This window comes from Gorilla gorilla, chromosome 14 (genome assembly GCF_029281585.2).
Source record: "Gorilla gorilla gorilla isolate KB3781 chromosome 14, NHGRI_mGorGor1-v2.1_pri, whole genome shotgun sequence".
NCBI lineage: Eukaryota > Metazoa > Chordata > Mammalia > Primates > Hominidae > Gorilla > Gorilla gorilla.
In genome coordinates this window covers 37,546,984-37,571,924 of record NC_073238.2, presented here as the reverse complement: position 1 = coordinate 37,571,924, position 24,941 = coordinate 37,546,984, and the positions used below count along the sequence as shown (strand labels likewise).

Sequence of the window (24,941 nt, the reverse complement as noted above, 5' to 3'; positions counted from 1 at the left end):
AATTAATAGCCTACCAACCAAAAAAAGTCCAAGAGCAGACGGATTTACAGCCAAATTCTACCAGAGGTACAAAGAGGAGCTGGTACCATTCCTCCTGAAGCTATTCCAATCAATAGATAAAGAGGGAATCCTCCTAACTCATTTTATGAGGCCAGCATCATCCTGATACCAAAGCCTGGCAGAGACACAACAAAACAGAATTTTAGACCAATATCCCTGATGAACATCGATGCAAAAATCCTCAATAAAATACTGGCAAACCAAATCCAGCAGCACATCAAAAAGCTTATCCACCAAGATCTAGTTGGATTCATCCCTGGGATGCAAGATTGGGTCAACATATGCAAATCATTAAACATAATCCATCACATAAACAGAACCAAAGACAAAAACCACATGATTATCTCAATAGATGCAGAAAAGGCCTTCAACAAAATTCAACAGCCTTCATGCTAAAAACTCTCAATAAACTAGGTATTGATGGGACATATCTCAAAATAATAAGAGCTATTTATGACAAACCCACAGCCAATATCATACTGAATGGGCAAAAACTGGAAGCATTCCCTTTGAAAACTGGCACAAGACAGGGATGCCCTCTCTCACCATTCCTATTCAACATAGTGTTGGAAGTTCTGGCCAGGGTAATCAGGCAAGAGGAAGAAATAAAGGGTATTCAGTTAGGAAAAGAGGAAGTCAAATTGTCCCTATTTGCAAATGACATGGTTGTATATTTAGAAAACCCCATCGTCTCAGTCCAAAATCTTCTTAAGCTGATAAGCAACTTCAGCAATGTCTCAGGATACAAAATCAATGTGCAAAAATCACGAGCATCCCTACACAACAATAACACACAAACAGAGAGCCAAATCATGAGTGACCTCCCATTCACAATTGCTACAAAGAGAATAAAATACCTAGGAATACAACTTACAAGGAATGTGAAGGACCTCTTCAAGGAGAACTACAAACCACTGCTCAACGAAATGAAAGAGGACACAAACAAATGGAAGAACATTTCATGCTCATGGATAGGAAGAATCAATATCGTGAAAACGGCCATACTGCTCAAGATAATTTATAGATTCAATGCCATCCCCATCAAGCCACCAACGACTTTCTTCACAGAATTGGAAAAAACTACTTTAAAGTTCATGTCTAACCAAAAAAGAGTCTGCATTGCCAAGACAATCCTACGCAAAAAGAACAAAGCTGGAGGAACCACCCTACCTGACTTCAAACTATACTACAAGGCTACAGTAACCAAAACAGCATGGTACTGGTACCAAAACAGATATATAGACCAATGGAACAGAACAGAGGCCTCAGAAATAACGCCGCTTATCTACAACCATCTGATCTTTGACAAACCTGACAAAAACAAGCAATGGGGAAAGGATTCCCTATTTAATAAATGGTGCTAGGAAAACTGGCTAGCCATATGTAGAAAGCTGAAACTGGATCTTTTCCTTACACTTTATATGAAAATTAATTCAAGATGGGTTAAAGACTTAAATGTTAGACCTAAAACCATAAAAACCCTAGAAGAAAACCTAGGCAATACCATTCAGGACATAGGCATGGGCAAGGACTTCGTGACTAAAACACCAAAAGCAATGGCAACCAAAGTCAAAGTTGACAAAAGGGATCTAATTAAACTAATGAGCTTCTGCACAGCAAAAGAAACTACCATCAGAATGAACAGGCAACCTACAGAATGGGAGAAAATTTTTGCAGTCTACTCATCTGATTTACAGCACTAAATGCCCACCCCTGTCCGTGGGGTGGGGGAATGGGGTAGGGATAGCATTAGGGGAGATACCTAATGTAAATGACTAGTTAATGGGTGCAGCAAAGCAACATGGCACATGTATACATACATAACAAACCTGCATGTTTTGCATGTGTACCCTAGAAATTAAAGTATATAAAGGGCTAATATCCAGAATCTACAAAGAACTTAAACAAATTTATAAGAAACAAATCAAAAACGTGGGCAAAGGATATGAACAAACACTTCTCAAAAGAAGACATTTATGCAGCTAACAAACACATGAAAAAATGCTCATCATCACTGGTCATCAGAGAAATGCAAATCAAAACCACAAAGAGATACCATTTCACACCAGTTAGAATGGTGATCACTAACAAGTCAGGAAACAACAGATACTGGAGAGGATGTGGAGAAATAGGAATGCTTTTACACTGTTGGTGGGAGTGTAAACTAGTTCAACCATTGTGGAAGAGTGTGTGGCGATTCCTCAGGGATCTAGAACTAGAAATTCCATTTGACCCAGCGATCCCATTACTGGGTATATACCCAAAAGATTGTAAGTCATGCTACTATAAAGACACATGCACACCTATGTTTATTGTGGCACTGTTCACAATAGCAAAGACTTGGAACTAACCCAAATGTCCATCAATGATAGACTGGATTAAGAAAATGTGGCACATATACACCATGGAATCCTATGCAGCCATAAAAAAGGATGAGTTCATGTCCTTTGTAGAGACATGGATGAAGCTGGAAACCATCATTCTGAGCAAACTATTGCAAGGACAGAAAACCAAACACCGCATGTTCTCACTCGTAGGTGGGAATTGAACAATGAGAACCCTTGGACACAGGAAGGGGAACATCACACACTGGGGCCTGTTGTGGGGTGGGGGAATGGGGGAGGGATAGCATTAGGGGAGATACCTAATGTAAATGATGAGTTAACGGGTGCAGCAAAGCAACATGGCACATGTATACATACGTAACAAACCTGCATGTTTTGCACGTGTACCCTAGAAATTAAAGTATATAAAAAAAAGTTTTTCATGTTAGTTTTCACTTTTTTCTTGTATTTCCTTGAGTAACTTAATAATAAACACTTTGAATTATTTATCTGGTATTTCAAAGATTTCATTGGTTTAGATCCACTGCTGGAGACTCAATGTGAGCTTTTGCAAGTTTTATAAAACCTGGTTTTTTCATATGGCCAGAACTATTTCTCTGGTTCCTTCTCATTTGGGTAACTATTTCTTCTAATTAATTTTGCATTTATTTTTTGATTCTGCTGGGATTTTTTAAATTCTTTTTTGCACCTTGAGGATATGACTTTAATATTTATAGGTTATTATCAACTAGCTTTGGCTATGGGTACTTTCAGTGGTGAAGAGTCTGTATGAGTTCCTTGGTTATAGAGAATCTGTGTGATAGCTTTCTAAGATGTTGGTTGTAGTAGTGACATGCTGGGTGTGTGAGCAGGTTCACTGTCTCCTGTGGGGAGCTTCCCATCTGGTTCATGGTGTAAGCTGCTGCCCACTGCTTCTTTCAAAGTGTGCTTTCTTTCAGCTTTTTAAATTAAGTTCCCGTGTTGCTTCTTGGAAGCAAGTTCACAGCATAATTCTCTACAAACTGTTATGTCTTTCCAAGTAGGAAAGGCATGCTAATAATGCCTCTAATCTTCCATCTTGGAAAAAAACCCTCAAAACCCCGACTCTTAAACAACCAGGTCTTTTGTGAACTAACTGAGTGAAAACTTACTCATGACCAAGGGGATGGCACTAAACCAATCATGAGGGATCTACCTGTATGACCCAAACACCTCCCATCAGGCCCCAACTCCTACATTGGAGGTTACGTTTCAACATGCAACTTGTAGGGGACAAATATCCAAACCATATCATTCTTCCCTTGCTCTCCCAAATCTCACATTCTTCTCACATTGTAAAATACAATCATCCCTTCCCAAAAGTCCCCCAAAGTCTTAACTCATTCCAGCATGAAGTCCAACGTCCTAAGTCTCATCTGAGATTCATCTCTTTCCACTTTGAGTTTATAAAATACAAACAAGTTATTTACTTCCAAGATATAATGGTAGTAGAAGCATTGGGTAAATGTTGCCATTCCAAAAGGGAGAAATCAGTCAAGGGAAAGGGGCAATAAGATGGCACCTCAAGGTGACCAGCACCACTCCTGTGGCTTTACAGGGTGCAGTCCCAGTGGCTTCTCTCATGGGTTGGAGTTGAGTGCCGGTGGCTTTTCCAGGCTCAAGATGCAAGTTTCTGGTAGCTCGACGATTCTGGGGTCTGGAGGGCAGTGGCTCCCTTCCCATAGCTCCACTAGGCAATGCCCCAGTAGGGACTTTGGGGCTTTCACCCCCACATTTCCTCTCAGCCCTGTTCTAGTACAGTATCTCTGTGGGGCCTGTGTCCCTGCAGCATGCTTCAGACTGGACATCCAGGCTTTTCTACACGTCTTCTGAAACCTAGGTGCAAGCTGCCAAGCTTCCTCTTGCATTCTGCAAGCCTGGAGACTTAACACCATGTGGAAGCTACCAAGGCTTATGGCTTGCACCTTCCACAGTGATGGCCTGAGTAGTATCTGGGGCCCTTTGAGGCATAGCTGGAGCTAGAGCAGCTGTGATGTGGGAAGCAGTGTCCCTGAAACCATGGTTTCCTCTTAGGCCTCTGTGCCCGTGATGGAATGGGCTGTCTCGAAGATCTCTGAAATGTCTTCAGGGCCTTTCCCCCATTGTCTTGGATATTAGCATTTGGCTCCCTTTTAGCCATGCTGAGCTCTCTAGTAAGTGATTGCTCTGTAGCCTGCTTGAATTCTTTCTCTACCACAGTGCCAATCAGCAAATTTTCCAAACTTTTCCACTCTGCTTCCCTTTTAAATATAAATTCAAATTTTAAAGTTTTTTTTCTCTTATATCTGATTGTAGGTTATTAGAAGCAGCCAGACTGCTTCTTGAATACTTTGCTGCTTAGAAATTTCTTCTGCAGTATACACTAAGTCATCACTCTTAAATTCAAACTTCCATAGGTTCCTAGGTTGTGGACACAATGCAGCTAAGCTCTGTCCTAGGGCATTACACAGGTGATGTTTATTCCAGGTCCCAATAACGTCCTCATTTCCATCTGAGACCTCCTCAGCCTGATCTTCACTGCCCACATTTCTAACAGCATTTTGGTCACAGCCACTTAATAAGTCTCTAAGAAGTCCCAAACTTTCTGTCATCTTCCTGTCTGAGCCCTCCAAACTCTTCTAACTTCTGCCTGTTACCCAGTTCCAAAGCTGCTTCCACACCTTCAGGTATCTTTATAGCAATGGCTCACTCCTCAGTACCAATTTTCTGTGTTACTCGATTCTTACACTACTATAAAGAAATAACTGAGGATGGGTAATTTATAAAGAAAAGAGGTTTAATTGGCTCATAATTCTGCAGGTTGTACAAACATGGCTTCAGCATATGCTTCTAGTGAGGGCCTCAGGAAGCTTCCTATCATTCCAGAAGGCAAAGAACGAGCAGGTGCATCACATGGTAAGAGTAGGAGCAAGAGAGAAGAGAGAGGTCCCAGACTCTTTTAAACAACCAGATGTCATGTGAACTAATGGAGTGATAACCCACTCTTCACCAAGGGTATGGTGCTAAGCCATTTGAGAGGGATCCACCCCCATGATACAATACCATCCATTAGGCCCCACCTTCCACATTGGGAATCACATTTCACCATGACATTTGGAGGGGACGCACATCCAAATCATGTCAGAATTTAATTGGGATTTTTGGTTTTGACTGTATTGAATGCAAATTGTTTTCAGTGGTTTTATAGAAAACACTTATTCACTTAATTAAATGAGATTAATATGGCTAGTTCACATAAATTACATTTTAATACCCAAATTGGCAAAATTTAACTTCTTCCAGGAAATATGAGACTAGAAGGGTTGCAACTGTGGGAAGTCATGTACTGAAGAAAACCTTGGATTTGGTGAGCTTGGTGCGATTTCCTAGCTCAAGGTTCTCAATATAACAGAGACTTTCCAACTAAAGATTTACTAGAAATCACTAGTTTAATCACTTTCTCAGGCATGAGACACCAAGGTTAAAACTAGAGATTGAGGCGAACAGTTTAAACCAAAGAGATTTTGATGTGTAACTTATTTTATTTTTATTTTTAGAGATGGTCTCACTTTCTCACCCAAGCTGGAGTGTAATGGCGTGATCATAGCTTACTGAAGCCCTGAACTCCTAGGCTTAAGCAGTCTTCCTGCTGCAGCCTCCCAAAGTGCTGGGATTACAGGTGTGAGCCACTGACCCAGCCTTTTTAAAAAAAGAAAAACTAAACAAAACAAAACCTTTAAAACCCCTGGTAATTTCTTGGTGACAAAAATGAAATGGAAACTACATTTGAAGCAACTAGAACAGTTACTAGCATGCCATAATTTCGAGAAATCTGAGTAGAGAGGAGGGCCAGTGGAAACAGCTGGCTGAGAGAAGTAAGCCCTCAGTTTTGACTTCTCTACTAACTAGCTATGTGCTCTTGAGCAAATCTGCTTTTTAGTCCTTCAGTTTTTTCATCTATGAAATGAGAGGCAGGTTTATATTATATCTAAATTCCCTTGAATAATATACGAAAATCCACACCCAACAAAAAGATAAATAGAGGAATGTGTATTTGTACTAATTAATTTTTTTTTTTTTTTTTTTTTGAGACAGAGTCTCACTGTTGCCCAGGCTGGAGTGCAGTGATGTGATCTTGGCTCACTGCAAGCTCCGCCTCCCGGGTTCACGCCATTCTCCTGCCTCAGCCGCCCAAGTAGCTGAGACTACAGGCGACCGCCACCACGCCCGGCTAATTTTTCGTATTTTTAGTAGAGACGTGGTTTCACTGTGTTAGCCAGGATGGTCTTGATCTCCTGACCTCATGATCCACCCACCTCGGCCTCCCAAAGTGCTGGGATTACAGGCGTGAGCCACCATGCCCGGCCGCTAATTTTTATAGGAATATAAGAAGATTCTTCTACTTTTGTAGCTTCTAAGAAATAATTACATAGTCTTTATTATTATTACTTGATAGCATATAAGGTAGCCCATAGTCATTCAACAAATATTTGTTGGAATGAATGAGAAAAAATGGGCAAAAATTCCTCAAACACTTGAAAGCTATAGGCAGTTGAAGATTTTCAAGAAATGATGGTAAAGATAAATGATAATACTGTAAAATTTATCAAGAAAATATAATTTGTTTTAAATACAAATTATATTTAAATACAAATTATATATGCAGGAAAAACTGGGGTTCATCTCCTGATCCACGGAGAATTTCAGTGGACTTAGTTATTAAACAAAACTTCCAGGCCAAAGAGAGATACAAGTTATGATCAAGAATAAGTTATAAAGCAGAGGATAAAGTACAGAACATTTTGTATTAGTATAATAAAAAGGAATCATCAGATTAACATAAGGCTGTAGTTTCCCATGTAACATTATTCTGTTTTGTAAAAATACCATTAAAAAGAGAGACATTGGAAGTTTGTGTTGCAGTACACCTCTCATTTATTTTCTGATAATGACAAGGGCCATCCAGTTTCCTAGACTTAGCAAATCTATCCAATGTTAATAGTATAGTGAATATATATATCTTCCTTATTCTTATTCTCTTTTTTTCAAACAAAGGGTCTCTTCCACCACAGAATTGAATTCCTAGGCTCGAGTGATCCTCCCTGTCTCAGACTCCCCAGTAGCTGCGACTACAGACATTCACCACCACACCTGGCTAATTTTTAAAATTATTTTTTTAGAGATGTTGCCCAGGCTGATCTCGATCACCTAGGTTCAAGCAATCCTTCCATCCTGGCCTCCCAAAGTGCTGGGATTACAGGGGTGAGCCATCATGCCTGGCCTGCGTTCCTTCTTACCAGCTGGTTTGCTCTTCTGATATTGCTTTCATCTATATTTCTTCTTGCTGATATTTTTCTCCCTTTGCAGGATGCCATGTGACCTCGCTCCCATGTGACCTTATCCTCTGGCCTTAGTTGATTGGATAGGTGTACATAGCTGACTGACCCGAAGGAATGTGGTGGGACAGATGAATTGGGCTAATTAGAGTACTTTGTGGATTTAGAATTTGCGTAATTGAAGACTAAACTGTTTGACGTTGATAACTACAGCCGAGCAGGTAAGAATCAGGGAGGCCCTATAGGTTCTGTACAGTGAGAAGTGATACAGCCAAGTGAAAATGGTGGCAAAGATAAACTGGAAAGGAGGAGAATGGAGCACATGGGGAGAAGGAGAGAAAAGAGAAGAAAGAACGGGGAGGGAACTGAATGTATTCTTGGCTCTCAGCCACTGGTCTCTGTGCTCTTTGAGGCCAGCTACTTGGGTTCCTTTCCTTTGGTTGCTGCAAGAGTCTTTGGTAACCCACAATAAACATTTTGTTTCTTGTACTAGCTTTAATTGTCCTCTATTTCTTGGAACAAAAATAACTCTAATCAAAGCACTTCAGGCTGTCCCCTCACCCCCCACCCCACTCTGTGGTGCTATTCTGTGGTCAACACAGCATGATATTTAGAAAATTCATACTTTGTTCATAAGTAGCTTTGATTTCTTTAGAAGAAAAAACAATGCATTCATTTAGCACTATTCATGGACAACATGCATGCAAAGCACCATGATGAAGCTGGACTCACCGACTTTTAACCTGCCTGTGACCTCCTCTTCTGAGTTGCGCGCATTTACAGTCACATTCTGGGTTGATTGTAGAAGCAGAGATGAATCCTAGAAAGGGATTTATAAAATTTGCAAAATAGGTGCTGTTTAAAATGATTATATCTTTATAATTCTGTGTAAATTTAGGATTTATATAAAATTATTTATCCATTGTTACAGATCCTGGAAATCCTATAAATTTGTGGCTAAGACAATTAAAAATTCCCGAATCATATTTTTTTTTAACATTTTGAGTATTTATTGAAAGATAAAAGAATAACAATCATAAAATGAGCTCCAAACGCAAGATAGGGATAGAAAAAAATATGAATTATTTAGACAAATATGCAATTTAACAGAGCTATATGGTCACAGCTATGTCAAGGAAAGACACCTACAACAGTGGGGTTCTAGGTAATAGAAATGCCATATACTTTTTCCTGCTACTCTCTATTTCCATATTTTTGTAATACATTTGTGTTTTTATAATGTGTAAAGTAAACTTTATCAAAATAAAAAAATCTATGTATACAGCAGAGTTATAATTACAGACACATTTGTGGTATTGACTGCTTTGTTCTTGCTCTCTAGATAAAAAATAAACTAAGCATTTAGCTTAAGACATTAGAAAATACACAATAAAATCAACATCAGAGAACAGAAAGAAAAATAAATTTCAAAGCACAATTTTATGTATCAGTAAACAATAGTTTTGAAAAAGCACATGCAGTCTGAGTTGATTATTTAAAAGAAACAGAATTAAACCTAAACAAAAAAATAGAGAAAACAATGTATTTAAATCATAAATTCAGGGGAAGTAAAATGTATAGCTATGCTAACTATGAAGTGAATAGTATTAATTAGGAAAACTGACTTAAGTACAATGCTGAATTGGCCAATAACTATGGAAATATTAGAGAAAACTGCCAAAGCGGTACTCCAAATGTTAGTGATTGTCTCTAAGTGGGTAGCATTATGGGCTATTTTGCTCCCTCTTTGTGTGTGTGTGTGTGTTTAATTTTTACTTTTTACTTTTTTCCCCACTGCTAGCTACTTTAATTCTTTGAACAATTTTTCCATGCAGGTAAACTATTACCGTATTTTCCTATTAAGAAATATTTTCAATAGATTTTTTTCTACAATAAAATTTACTAAAAACATTTGGTTCATTAATTTTTGTCTATATGAATGCTGTCCATCGTGGCTTTCGACAGTCTGAGTTTTCTTTGTTGATCACATTTCTACCAAGATCAATTTTCCTGAGTCAAATTTTGTATATCCAGATTTTGCCAATATTTGACTCTACTATTGATTTTAAAAAAATCAATTTTACCATGTACGTTTTTCCTTCTGTTGCTTTTATTTTGTTTGGGTTTTTAAAAAATCACATTTTTTCGCTTTACTTGTCTCAAAACTTTTATAATAAGCAGGTATGAATTTTGAAGTTAGATATGAATAAAAACCAACTGAAAAAGCAAATTCCTCTGTCTCCCAAGACAAAATGGGCAGTTTGCTTCTTTTGAGCTTTAAAGATAGAAATAGCTGCCTTTCTAAAATTTAAGTGAAGCGAAATGTTGACATGCCCTGAAAGGACTGCTAAGGTTGGGGGAGCCTGTTAATGGGCCTTGAGAGGCTCTGTGACTCCAGACTAATGTCCCAGGGACCACTAAGAGTAAACTGAATTTCTAGATTACTGGCTACCTTCACAACTCTCTGATGTCTCCAGGATGGGAGGGTAGTCACACCAAATGCCAGAAAAATAAATGCTAAATAATAATTCTTTGAGGTTCAATGGAATATCTATCACTTAAGTAGCAAACTATTTAAAAAGTGTCCCAAATTTTGCACATTTGCATTGCAAGATTTTACTAGTAAAATGAGTAGGTGAACTGTTCTTTACCTCACTCATGGAATAAATAAATGAAAATTGAGTTTTTTTTTTTTTTTTCTTTTCTGTGACAGAGTCTGGCTCTGTCGCCCAGGCTGGAGTGCACTGGCACGATCTCGGCTCACTGCAAGCTCCACCTCCCGGGTTCATGCCATTCTCCTGCCTCAGCCTCCCGAGTAGGTGGGACTACAGGTGCCCACCACCACGCCCCCTAATTTTTGGTAGTTTTAGTAGAGACGGGGTTTCACCGTGTTAGCCAAGATGGTCTCGATTTCCTGACCTCGTGATCCGCCCTCCTCGGCCTCCCAAAGTGCTGGGATTACAGGCATCAGCCACCGAACCCGGCCTTTTTTTTTTTCTTTTTGAGACGGAGTCTAGTTCCGCCGCCCAGGCTGGAGAGCAGTGGCACCATCTGGGCTCACCGGAAGCTCCGCCTCCCGGGTTCCCGCCATTCTCCTGCCTCAGCCTCCGGAAGAGCTGGGACTACAGGCGCCTGCTGCCACGCCGGCTAATTTTTTGTTGTAGAGAAGAGTTTCACTGCGTTAGCCAGGATGGTCTCGATCTCCTGACCTCGTGATCCGCCCGCCTCCGCCTCCCAAAGGTCTGGGATTACAGGCTGAGCCACCGCGCCTGGCCAGATTGTGCTTTTTGATTTAGGCCACTCTTGATAATACTACACTCAGAACTACATTGCTCACTCCTTTTCCTGAAGAAAAAAAGATGAATTACAGCAAGGTTCTCTCCTGCATGTTATAAACACTGCAGAGTGTAACATTTGCATTTGCCACACAAAAATGCAGGGAGAGAGGAGTAGGTTGGTTTTCCATCTAAAATTAAAAAAATTTTTTTTGATAGAAATTTTTTTTTGGAAAGGAAAACTCTGTGTAGATCTTATCTGTTTGAGTGTATACTTACATTTTTTATTTTAAAAAAATGTTTTTTAGAGACGGGGTCTCACTATGTTGCCTAGGCTGGTCTAATTTAGAGACAGGGTTTCACTATGTTGCCTAGGCTGGTCTCAAACTCCTGGGCTCAAGTGATCCACCCGCTTTGGCCTCCCAAAGTGCTGGGATTACAGGCGTGAGCCACTACATCTGGCCTATTTTTTGTTTAAAAACTTTTTTTTTTTTTTTTTTTTTAAAGAGATGGGAGTTTCACTCTGTTGCCAGGCTGGAGTCCAGTGGTGTGATTATACAGTTCACTGTAGCCTGAGACTTGTGGATTCAAGTGATCCTCCCACCTCAGCCTCCCAAGTAGCTGGAATTACAGGTGTGTGCCACCACACCCAGCTGATTTTTTTTTTTTTTTTTAAATAGAGATGAGTTTTAACTATGTTGCCCAGGCTGGTCTTGAATTCCTGGGCTCAAGTGATCCGCCTGCCTCAGCCTCCCAAAGTGCTGGAATTACAGGTGTAAGCCACCATGCTCGACCGATTTTTAAATTTTTAAATAGAATTCCTATAATATACGAATATAATACACAAATCACCTACCTCACTTTTAAAATTCTACATTTTTTTAAAGACAAGTAGAAGGGTGACTTTATTCACCAAGTGATCAAAAGCAGGCTGCAGAAGACAGGGATTTAGATTGGGACACTCTTTGTATTCTATCAAACTCTCTTCTTTACTGGCTACCTTAAGGCATTTTTGCTGGGAAGAAAAACCTTAATGACATCAAGGGCAGTTTACCTTAGCCTTCCTCCCATCCCATTGTACCCCACCCTACCAGCCAGAAGCAGAAGTCTTACGAAAAGGTTTTGAGAAAAATATCCTGTCCTGGTTTACTCCATGCCAACGAATTCTTCAAACACATCCTTGACCCGGGACATAGAGTTCAAATCTAGTTCATGTGTTTTGTCAGGCTACTGGTCTCCTTTCTTAGGAAGACTCCTGACTGTGCCTTTTCTGTTTAAAGATGGTAGAGGTGACAGGTGTTCTCCTGCAAGATGGCCAAGGTGTGGGAAAGCAACAGATCTTTGATTCTGGCAATCTCTCGTACTGTATGCAGGGCCAGGCCTGGGTGGGCATACTGGCAACAGCTTTTGAAAACCCAGTGAGGGAGGAAGAAGGGAGCATTGTTTTCTACAATAATTCTCTCTAATGGGATCTTTTTCACAGTTTCTCGGGCTTGCTCAGCAGAAGAGTAAGTCAGAATTGCCTTGAAGCCCACATACAGGTTGGGAAAGTGGCTCAACAGGGGCTCGATGACTGGGTAACTGCCAGTGAAGCAATGCCAGTACATCTTGTGGTCAGAGGGCACATATTTTTTCAAGATGCCCAGTAGGTCTTCATCGGCTTCTTGGCAGTGGATCATCATGGGCTTCTTTAAGAGAGACGGCCAGCTGCAGCTGTCTCTTAAATACCTTCTGCTGCTCTGGGACATGTGTGGTGCACATGTTGGAGTAATCCAAGCCCATTTCTCCAAATGCCACAGCCTTGGGGTGTTGTAAGGCTTTTAAAATACTTCTTTCTTGATAGTCATTATAATAATGGGCAAAATGAGGGCGACAGTCAAAGGCTGTCAGCCAAAGGCTGATCATCTTTCAACGGATCCTCCCACAGCCTGTCCCTTAGGTTTTGAGGATTGTCGAAGCAAGAAATGCAACCCTGAAATTCCTTGGGGAAGGTGTTGCTCTACATTTTTCTGAATTTGGTAAAGGTGCCTTTGAAAGGCAGCCTGGAATACAGCAAGTCCAAGTGACAGTGGGTATCAACAATGAAACCCTGTTGTTTTGGCTGCCAGAGGGTACTTGGCAGAAAGCTAGATGCATGTCCTCCATAAGGATGTTGTAATGTCTCCTCTTGATACACTCCCTCCTCCTTCGCATCTGCTTCCACATTTCTGGAGTAGTGAAATAAGGAGGAATTCTTGGATCTGCCTTCCTCTGTCATCTTCAGGTCTCTGGACATGTTTTGGGCACTCACTGGAAAATTGGTGGAATAATCACTCAGGAAGCTCTGGTGGCTGCTCCTCTCATTCTGGAATATGTTGTTGTTGCTGCTGCTGCTGCTGAAGCTGCTCTTCCCAGCCTGGAATGTTACTGCTGCTGCCCAAGGAGGGATAGCAAGAAGACTTGGTATTGCTGAACCAAGAGCTGGTGTAGTCATGCCAAGGACTATAATGAGGTGGAAAAGTGGTATAGTCAGTGGCGTAGTACGGAGGCTCTGACACTCCAGGAAGACACAGTGAGAATGGCTTCTCTTCAGAGAATACGACTGTGGTTCCACCTACATCAGATCAGTCACACCCTAAAGAGGGGCGCTCAATCACCATCTTGTCTTTGTGCTTTTGGATCATTGAATGGGAGCTCTAGTCTTCCGGGAAAATTTAAAGGTGGAGAGCTTTTTTCACAAATGACTACTTTGGTTGCTAAGTCACTTTTGGATTATTGAATGGGGGTTATAATCATCCAGAAAATTTAAAGGCGGAGAGCTTTTTTCACAAATGACTACTTTGGTTGCTAAGTTGCTTTTGGATTATTGAATGGGGGTTATAATCATCCAGAAAATTTAAAGGCGGAGAGCTTTTTTCATAAATGACTCTACTTTGGTTATTAGGTCGCCCCTTACTGAATTTCTTAGGAGGATTAACAATCACCCTCTTGTCACAGGAGCTGCTCATCTCTGGGGCTGACTCTCTTTTTGAGGAGCAAAGATAGTGGCATTCCTGGCTCGTCCTTCTCCGTAGTAGAGACACTCTCCTAGGCTTGATTGTGAACTAGTGACAGCCTCTTCCTTTCCTTTTGGCATGTCATCTCCCAGGATCTCCTGGAGAACCCTCACATAAGTCAATTAAGCGTCGCTATCTTTAGGTCTACCCTACCTGTTCTGGAACTTGTTTGGTTCCTCAATTTCATTTTGACCCTCACTTCCAGCTGTAAATTGAGGGTTCATGAAATTATAGGAGCTACGTTTGGAATTAATTTTAAGGCTGTAGATGCCCTCCTCCAGAGAAGCCATTTCTTTTAGAAAGGGGCTGGCAGAGTGCATTGGGGATCACAAGGACGAAAGGAACCCCAAATGCTCCAAATTAGGCAGTCTTTGTAGCCAGTCCTAATCACGCCAGTGGCTGAGGAATGGGAGGAGAAGGAGGAGAAAGAATTTCTGTGGCAGGATGAACCTTAGGAAAAACCTTGGTGTGCAGGCCACAAAGTACTCCTTTTGGGCTTTCAGGCCTTTGGGGTCTCTGTCCCCTTCCAAACCACGTTACTGAGCTCCCGGGGCACCTGTGTTTGCTGGGGGGTCCTACCTAAGTGCCACTCCAGTGGTACTTTTCCGGGTGCTGATGGGCCCCAGAGCTGGAGGGCCTTCACGCCACTCCGGCGCCTCGGGAATGTTTCCTCCTTTTTTCAACTCTTTATCACAGTTCTTGGTGTTCTAGAGATGCCAAAACCCTTCCATGATGATTTCAAAGCGCTTTGGAGAAGTCGTAACGATCCAAGCCCTGTATGGCGTCCGAGCCCACAACATACTCCTAAGGCTGCCCCAAGTGATCACCTGAATCATATTGTTAAGGAAGTAGATGTATTAACTTTTCTCATAAAATATGAGAATCCCATGGGTTTACAGTGCTTGTGCGCACTGGTTACAATGTGTCAAGTCAGTTCACAAGGTAAAGATCTAAAACAACCAAGTTTTAACCAGTGCTTTTGCTTTTTCAAGGAATTAAAATTCTATTTTTAGGGGTTATTTATGTCCAGGACATGATATACTTTAAGAAGATGAATCCGAGAAATAGTTAACTTTCCTATAAGAAATACCATGTTACTTTAAAAACACAAAGGCTTCTCATAATTTCAAATGAATTAAGCAACATTTTTGGATGGCTCTGTTTTTTGCACTTTTTGTTGAAGATAAAGTGGCTTTATGAGCACAAAAGTGTTATACTTTCTTTGTTATCATAATCCTGATACGATACAGTGATCCTGATACAGTGGTTTTGTTTATACTTTCTCTGTTATCGTAATCCTGATATGATATGTAATCCTGATACGGTGGTGTTGTTTTAGAGAAGATTGCTTGTTTTTATATACACAATTTTCTTCAAAAGGAATTCACTAATTTTGCTGTTGGATGCAGGTAGGTTTACGGTTCACTCAGAGGAAACCAAATATCTTCCAGAGTGGTAGGGAATTATGTGATGTTTCAAAAGGAAAATAGTCTTAAGAGCCCTTGGGAACTCTATCTAGGATGTCAGAAATTCTCCAACTAGCTTTGTGGAAGCAGATGGACCTATCAGCTTCTTATGGTATCCAATGATGTCACCTTAACACTTGTTTCTGCAATGTTAGAAAATAATTAGCATGATAATAAGAGTTAACACTTTATCAATTAACTTGAGCATTGATCCTTTCATTTTATCCTGTATTTTATAAAGTAGGCACCATTATTGCTAATATAGGGATGAGGAAATTGAGATCCCAGGGAATAAATTAAAGCTGCCTCAAAGCCACACACAGCTGCAGATGACAGTTCCGTGGTGGAGCCAATCTTTAGATGCCCCCTTCCAGGCTCTCTCCACCATTCTCCTGGAATGGGAGGACAGGGTTCTGGTGAGAGCAGTGAGATCCACTCCCAAGCGCAGAGAAAGTAAGCTGTTCTGGGATTCACTTCCTGTCATCTAACCCAACAGTCACTTTCAAACCCTTTTCTTTTTCTGCTTTCCACGACAGGGGTTGCCTGCTTTCTCAGACTGTCTTGAGGCTAGGGGTACCCACGGGACACAATTCTGGTCAATGGGAGGTAAGCTGAGATCTGCAGAGGGTGGAGTTCAGGGTTTCTAGGCAAGCTTTTGCATTCCTTGTGAAAAACGCACATGCACCAGCACTGCACATTTCCCGGCTGTGTGTCTTGGATGTGGCCTCATAACTGTCTAGTGATTATGAGGGGCAGGCGGGTGGCTGGCAGATACTCTGGCCTTAACATGGTTTAGTGCTGAACCAAAGCTGCAGCTGCCCCCTCCAGCTTCCTGTTATGTGAGACTAAAAGCTCGTATTAGTTTATGCCACGGCTAGCTGGGTATTCTGTGTTCACACGGTAAAGCTCTTTTAATTGACAGAGCAGAATTGACTCTGTATCACAAAATTGTATTCATAACTGCTATAATGAAACCTCTTATATTGAATTATACTTGCTCTTTAATCTATATTTTTAAGAAGTACCTTAAAACAATCAACGTGTACATTTTTAATAAAAACTGGTGTTTTTTGTGAAGTCCAGAGACTTTATTTTCCATTTTCTAGGTAAGAAAACTGAAGTCTATAGATTGTGAATGTGATTTTCAGGTTTTTGTTTTTTTTTTTTTTTACTTTTTAAAACTATTTTTATTGTATTAAAATATAAATATACTATGTATATAAGTTATAGATAGCACAAAATTTACCATTTCAACCATTTTTAAGTGTATAGTAGAGATTGACATTAGGTACATTCACAGTATTGTACAACCACCACTATATCATTTCTAAAATTTTACATAAGGGATTTTCAGTTTTTATCATTAGCTAATGAAGCCTTTTAGAAAAATTTTACGCCATTTAGAGAATGACAGCAAGGTATAAGGAGAACATTTTATTTTTCTATTCGTCTCAATTGAACTCTGAATGTACCTGTTTGAATACAGCTGTTGTGTCAACACTACACCTTAGGGAGTAGGTGAAAGAATCATAGAACGTAGAACTTTTTATTACTTTTCTCAACAGTGCATGACACATAGAAGGAGCTGTGAAAGAAAGAGGTGTATAAAAAGACCATTAACAATGTAAGGGGTAATTGGTATGGCCCAAAGATAGATCAAAACTGCTATAGGAGTTATCAATACCCTATGAGATTGATGTTTTAAGATACTTTTTGAAAATGTAGATTAGAGGGCAAGTACAATTCACCACTTCATTTATATACATAATTAACAACTTCCAACCTGAACCTAATATGGGAATGGCAGAAACTAATTTAATCATTGAAGCAGCAATCCTATATTAAGAATTCTATCAAACAGTATGTGGAAAAATTACATTTATTGGCATAAAGTTATTTGTAATATTTCCTTACCATTCTTTGAATGTCTGTGGGATCCATAGCAGTGTCCCTTCTACCATCACTGATATTGATAATTTGTGCCCTCTCTTTTTAAAATATTCAGTCTGGTTCAAGGTTTATCAATTTTTATTGATCTTCTAAAAGAATCCATTTTTGGTTTCATTAATTTCCTCTATTGTTTTATGTTTTCTATTTTGTTGATTTCTTCTCTCATCTTTCTTCTTTGACTTTTCGTTTATCATGAAGAGATGCTGAATTTTATCAAATGCTTTTTCTGCATCTATCGAGATGACCAAATGGTTTTTGTCCTTCATTCTATTGATGTGATGTATGGTGTTTATTGTTTTGCATATGTTGACTCATCCTGGCATTCTTGGGATAAATGTGTTGTATTTGGTTTGCTAGTATTTTGTTGAGGATTTTTACATTTGTGTTCATCAGAAATATTGGTCTGTAGTTTTCTTTTTTGTTTTGTTCTTGTTTGGTTTTGGTATCATGGCTATGCTGGTCTTGTGTAATGAGTTAGGAAGAATCTCCTCTGCTTCAAGTTTTTGAAAAAGTTTGAGAAGGACTGGTATTAATTCTTCTTTAAATGTTTGGTAGAATCCAGCGGTGAAGCCTTCTGGTCCTGGACTTTCCTTTATTGGGAGACTTTTTATTACTAATTTGATATTGTTACTCATTATTGGTCTGTTTAGCTTTCCTGTTTCTTCTTGTTTCAATCTTGGAAGGTTCTATGTATCCAAATATTTATCCATTTTCCCTAGGCTTTCAAACTTATTGACATATACTTGTTCATGGTAGCCTCTAATGATGATGTTTTGTATTTCTGTGGTATCCATTGTGATGTCTCCTTTTTCATTTATGATTTTATTTGTTAGGATCTTCTGTCTTTGATTTTTGGTCTAACATGTTCTTTTTCTAGTTTCTTACGGATGAAACTGAGGTCATCGATTTTCTTCTTCTTTTTTTTTTTTTTTTTTTTTGAGATGGAGTCTCGCTCCGTCACCCAGGCTGGAGCGCAGTGGTGTGATCTTGGCTCACTGCAAGCTCTCACTCCTGGGTTCATGCCATTCTCTTGCCTCAGCCTCCCAAGTAGCTAGGACTACAGGCACCCGCCACCACGCCCGGTTAATTTTTTGTATTTTTTAGAAGAGACAGGTTTTCACCGTGTTAGGATGGTCTCGATCTCCTGACCTCGTGATCCGCCTGCCTCGGCCTCCCAAAGTGCTGGGATTACAGGCGTGAGCCACCGCACCCAGCCAATTTTCTTCTTTTTTAATATAGGCATTTAATGCCATAAATTTCTGCCTAAGCACTGCTTCAGCTACATCCTCCCAAATTTAATGTTATTGTTTTCTTAATTGTCATTCAGTTCAAAATGCTGTTTAATTTCCCTTTGGATTTCTTCTTTGACCCATGGTTTATTTATACATTTTTATACAATTTCCAGTTATTCAAAAAATTTTCAGACATATTTGTGTTATAGTTGTCTTATTAAACCCACTGTGGTCAGATAACATGTTGGAAGACTTGAATGTTTTTAAATTTATTGAGATTGTTTTATGGTTCAAAATATGATCCCTGTGTACTTGAAAAGAACTCTTTGTCTGCTGTTGTTGAGCAGCATGCTCTGAAAATTTTAATTATATCAAGTTGGTTGATAGCATTGTTCAAGTCTATATGCTTACTGTTTCTATATCCATTTCTCCTATCAGTTATTGAGAGAGGGGTGCTGAAATCCCTGAGTCTAAATGTGAATATTTCTATTTCTTTCTTACAGTCTTATCAGTTTTGCTTCATGTATATTGATGCTCTGATAGTGGATTCATGAGTGTTTAGTAATATAAATATTGAAGAATTTACTCCTATGTCATCTTAAATGACCCTCTGTATCTCTAAAATATTTATCTCTTTGCTGTGAAATCTACTTTGTCTGTTTTAATATAGTCACTCCAATTTTCTTTTAATTAGTGTTAGTATAGTATAGGTTAGTACAGTATAGTATAACCTTTTACTTTTAACCTATTTGTGTTTTTATAATTAAGGTAGGTTTCTTCTAGATGGCATATAGTTGGACCTTGCTTCTGTGTTCAGTTTCACAGTCTGTCTTTCAGTTGGGGTGTTTTGACCATTTATATTTAATGTGATTATTTTAATGTGACTATGAGTTGGTTCAAATATACCAAATTGCTATTTGTTTTCATATTCAACTAATTTTCTCTTTGTTTCCTTTGCCTCCTTTTGGATTAATTATTTATCATTTCATTTTTATCTCCTTAGTTGATGTATTAGCTATACTTTTTGTTTTACAAGTTTACTTTAGATATACTAAGCATCTTTAACTTATTAAGGTCCATCCTCAATAATTTTTTGCCACTCACGTGTGATGTGAGAACATTATAGCAGTACTTCTATCTTTTTCTGTTACTGTCTTTGTTTCATTAGTGTCATACATTTTATGCCTATCCTGTTATAACATCCCAAATACATTGTTCTTTTGGCTTTGAGCAAAGTGTCTTCTAACATTTTTTAAATTTATTTTTTGTATAACCACATACTTATGAGTTCTGGTATTTAAAATTTTTTTCTGGTGAACATCTAGATTTTTCTTCTAGCATCATATTCTTTTTGCCAGAAAGGCTTCCTTTAATATTTCTTGTGGTGCTAGTCTGCTGAAGTAACTTGCTTTCAGCTTTAGTAAGTCCAAAAAAGTCTTTATTTTGACTTTGTCTTTTAAAGATACTTTTGCTAGGTAAAGAGTTCTAGGTTGGCCTTTTTTTCTTTTAGTACTTTAAAGTCGGTGCTTCAGTGTCTTCTGGCTTTAAATGTTACTGACTAGAAGGCTGATGTCATTTTTTTTTCACTCCTTTGTATGTTATATATCCTTTTTCTCTAGCTACTTCTAAGGCTTTCTCTTTAAGATTTTTCTCTCTTGTTTTTAAGCAATTTAATTACAATGTACCTTGTAGTTTTCCTTGTTTCTTTTGTTTGGGGTTCATTGAACATGTTTTATCTGTGGGCTTAAAGATTTTATCATGCTTGGAAAAAAAAGTACACATTATTCTTTTTAAATAATATTTGTCCTCTCCTTTCTTCTTTGGAGATGCCAGTTACACATACATAAGGCCCCTTGACATTGTCCCTCTAGTTACTGATACTCTGTTGCTTTCTTTTTCTGGAAAAAGAAAGTTACTGATACGCTGTTGCTTTCTTTTTCTAGTCATTTTTCTCTGTGCTCCATTTTGGAGAGTATCTATAGCTATACTTTCAATTGTTATTAATCTGTTAGTCCCACCATTGGCTTTTTAAAAATTTCAGTTGTTATACTTTTCATCTCTAGAAGATTCTTTTGTGTTTTTTCTGTCTTTCCATATTTTATGTCTCTCCTTAACATGATTATGCTTTCCTCGACTTTTGTGCACAGATGAAATATAGTTTTTTAGAACTCTGTTCTGGGATGGAGCAAATCACTTGGAAAAAGCATGCCACTTTCAAGGATTCCTGTTAAGCTTTGTTAGAATGGACCAGAGCAGGATTTTTTCCTAGTGTTGATCTTGTACCACTTCTGAGCCATGCCCTTCTGTATTCTACCTGATGCCCATAATTTATGAAGTTTTCCACTCTAACTGGTGGGAATATGAACTGTTCCCCACTCTGTGTGAACTCCAGGCATTGCTCCTTCTGCTCCCTTAGAGTGGGTATTTCACTAGTCTCAAGGTAGCTTCCTCACACACACACACTGGTAAATATTTATCCATAGACTTGGTGGGGGTGGGATGAGGTGAAGTCTCTGCCATCTCCCGAGCGCTGTCCACGTGCAGCAAGCCCCTCCTCCGCAGTACTCTGCCTTGCAAACTGCAGCTGCCTTGGATTCCTTGGCCTCCCAACCCTGTCTCTTCAACTCAGGGAGACCACCTGTGTCTGCATTGGCTCCCCTCCCTCATTGCAGCCTGGAAACTCTCTTCATGCAGTGAGTTAAGGCAATTTGAGGAGTCACTCTTGTTTTTCCTCTTGCAGGGATAACTCTCCTGAGCTGCCCATTGTCCAATATTTGAAAACCACTGTTTCATATATTTTTTTTTCATTTTTTAGTTGTTTAATGCAGGAGGGTAAACCTATTCCCTGTTATTTCTGCCCTGTAATTTCTCTTCTGATTTTATAATTTCATGTTATTTTAAGGAAAACTCCTTTAAAAATAGCTTTATCTCTTTGAGAATCTTAAGTGTGTTTTTCTAGTCATTTTCAGATTGACTTTTTATTTAGTTGGATATTGATCTTCCTTTATGTAAAGTTTATTGGGCTCTTTTTTTTAGATGAAGATTTCATCATATGAAATTTCAAGTTTTATGTTCCACTGTGTGGATGTGTCTACCTTTTGGCTCTTACCAGTCTGTCTAAAGTCTGTCCTGTTGTTTTCACTTGGTCCACAGGGCCTCCTAGTCTTTCAGTGGTGGCTTAGGGCTTCTGTCCTCATGACATTCAGGTTCTGGACTGGCATCTTTGTAGCCTCCTCCCCTCAGATATGCTGCTTTATTCAAATAGTTGTAGCTATTTTTTTATATGCTGCTTTATTCAAATAGTTGTAGCAACTTTATTCAAATAGTTGTAGTTGTTTTCTGTCTTCAGCACTGTCTTATGCAATGGGCTTGCCTGGAGTCCCAGTGAGGTGCCCTTTTGGTTCCCGTCACGCTGTGGGCTTTGGCTGTAAGCTAAAGCTTCTTTTCAGGGCTGGGAACTTCACAGATGATCATTTCAAGTAAGGCTTTATTACCACGTATTTGTTTCATTTAGTTTTTGATCATGGCTCTGTAGTTTTTTAAAACCCTTTTTGTTTAAAGGAAATAATTGTTATGTGTTTCAACTAATGGGCATGGTGGATGGGTTTAAGCCATGAATTCAAAGTATGAATTCAATACAGGCCCTCATGTATTACTTTTGAGGGGTTACTGGGTGATCAGATGTTAGAGGCCAGAGTAGCATGTTGAATTATATTTATAATGAAGAAATTCTCTCAGCTCATCAGTACACATAAGTGAGTTATGTGTCAAATTTTGCAAATTCATAAAGTAATTTCTTTTCTGTAATTTTATGGAAAATTGCTTCCTAGACTCATCTTTGAAAAGGAAATTTATAACTAATATATCAATCCATACAGAAGTTAGGAAGCATAGTTTTGTTCTGGGATGGCTCTTATTGGAAACCATATTAGTTATAAAACACTGTACAGCTCTGTTATCACATAATATTATTCAAATTGTTACTGAATTTTATGTGTTGATTGACATACTCATTAATGCCACATTCTAAGACTTTAATATGTGATTATCTAAGATATTCGCTATAATTTTGCTTTTTTAAAAAGCATACTGGAGATGAAAATATAACTGAGAGTTATTATTATTATTATTATTTTTGGAGATGGAGTCTCACTCTGTGGCCCAGGCTGGAGTGCAGTGGCATGATCTCGGCTCACTGCAAGCTCCACCTTCCAGGTTCACGCCATTCTCCTGCCTCAGCCTCCCAAGTAGCTGGGACTACAGGCGCCCGCCACCACGCCTGGCTAATTTTTTTGTATTTTTAGTAGAGACGGGGTTTCACTGTGTTAGCCAGGATGGTCTTGATCTCCTGACCTTGTGATCTGCCCGCCTCGGCCTCCCAATGTGCTGGGATTACAGGCGTGAGCCACCACGCCTGGCCAACTGAGAGTTATTATTAATTCCAGAATATTAAATTTGCTGTGACCTAGTCACCTGATTTCAGTCACCGGACCATTCTACCAGTCTGATTCTTCCCAAAATATGGCAGAAGATCAGTCAACACAACTCTGGGGAAAAAAGAAGACCAAGTTCTAACACTTGAATGCTTCATTCATGTCTGACTTCCCCTTTTACAAAAGGGAAATCCTGTAGGACAGGATTGTTTCACACTGAAATGCCATCACAATTAAGGTAAGTGTATGACATAAGGTAAGGGTAAGCCTCACAGAATCAGGCTCTTACCTGCCTATTATACTGCAGGTCATCTTCTGGCTCCCATGCCAATAAGATAGCCCCAGAAGTAACATAACAGCACCTAAAACTACTTATGTACTTTTCACTTACTGGGATCTTTCTTTGTGGTATTTATGTGTTAGTCACATGCCATGTCATTTTGCAATTGGTAACTAACAGAGCTTGGCGAATATCTGGTTCAGGAGTGTGTTTTACCTCTCTAACAAGACCTCATGTTTCTTAGTAAGTCTTTTGTTTCTTTTCTAATTCTCCTATAGTGGCTGGTACAGCCTCTGCAGTTAGGAGATACTGAAATACCCTTTCATATTCAGAAATATGAAAGGAAAATGAAGACACTGCTCTTCACATAACTAGAAAGTTATAGCTGGGTGAAGTTTTAACTTTTTGTGCATCAGGGAGGTAATGCCATTTATCAATAATCTAGCAAAATGTTCGCGCCTACTGTAATGCTCATAGCATGACTTAAGTAAAAATAGAACATATTGCAAACATTGTTTGAACGTATTTGCACTTTATTCTTGGCTGTCCTTATAAGCTCCGTGGAGGTAGATGAAGAAAACCTTGATTTACTTTTAAAGTCACATAATTATTTAATGACAATGCTGAATCTACTTGTTTAGAATCTTACAGGATCATAATCTGTAATTAGTATAATAAGTGCAGAACATAATACAATGAAACAAATTTCTTTCTTTCTTTCTCTTTTTCTTCTTTTTTTGACATGGAGTTTTGCTCTTGTTGCCCAGGCTGGAATGCAGTGGCGCTATCTGGGCTCACCACAACCTCTGCTTCCTGGGTTCAAGCGATTCTCCTACCTCAGCCTCCCGAGTAGCTGGGATTACAGGCATGCGCCACCATGCCTGGATAATTTTGTATTTTTAGTAGAGACGGGGTTTATCCATGTTGGCCAAGCTGGCCCCACCTCAGGTGATCCGCCCACCTCAGCCTCCCAAAGTGCTGGGATTACAGGCGTGAGCCACCGCGCCCAGCTGAAATGAATTTCTTTCTAAGCTTCTCAGATAATTTTGAATACCCTAAGATAAATATATTTAAGTTAGTTGATCTAACATAAAGAAGTTTAAATTGTTCTTGGTAAAAATTTTCATTTCTAAAACCTTTAGTTTATTATGGTCTAAACTACTGAGGCCACCGAATTCAGATCTGAAGCATATTAAAATGAAATATTTTTAGAAGGTAATATCAGAGATAAATTCTGCAATAGTCAAGCTTTTTATAAAGAGCATATCATGAATATGTGCACATGTATGCGCTTTAAAAATCTTCTCTAAACTATACTGAATTTTTGTGCTTAAACATGATTTATTTTTCATAAAGCACAAATTATTTGTCTTAACATTTTCTTACCACTCTGGAGTGTATTTCTTTGGCATACAATGGGAATAAAAATTCTGATTCCCCTTCCAAGCGCAGTCCATCTTTTGTCACACGCAAGTGGCCCATTCCTGCCTGTAAAAAAAAAAAAGAGACAATGTGTATATTTTTATTGCTTG

The 24,941-nt window shown here is 39.1% G+C and overlaps 2 protein-coding genes across 5 annotated transcripts in view; both read right to left on the bottom strand.

Moving 5' to 3' along the window:
- Window positions 1–24,941, bottom strand: part of SGCG (sarcoglycan gamma) — a 166,105-nt gene that overhangs the window by 66,386 nt on the left and 74,778 nt on the right. For all 4 annotated transcript variants that reach the window (XM_055359672.2, XM_063697193.1, XM_004054250.5 and 1 more), the window contains 2 exons: window positions 24,796–24,897; window positions 8,471–8,558 (listed from right to left, as the gene is read on the bottom strand). In XM_055359672.2, coding sequence (XP_055215647.2) covers window positions 8,471–8,558; window positions 24,796–24,897 — 190 coding nt within the window. The remainder of the gene's footprint in view (window positions 1–8,470; window positions 8,559–24,795; window positions 24,898–24,941) is intronic.
- Window positions 11,810–13,319, bottom strand: LOC129526169 (putative deoxyribonuclease TATDN2). Its single transcript, XM_063697194.1, has one exon. The coding sequence runs from the start codon at window positions 12,759–12,761 to the stop codon at window positions 12,288–12,290; it is 474 nt and encodes a 157-aa protein (XP_063553264.1). The 5' UTR covers window positions 12,762–13,319; the 3' UTR covers window positions 11,810–12,287.

Bases quoted from the DNA above. Each gene is read 5' to 3' on its own strand.
- LOC129526169 (XM_063697194.1), bottom strand. From the start codon at position 12,761: ATGTCCCAGAGCAGCAGAAGGTATTTAAGAGACAGCTGCAGCTGGCCG.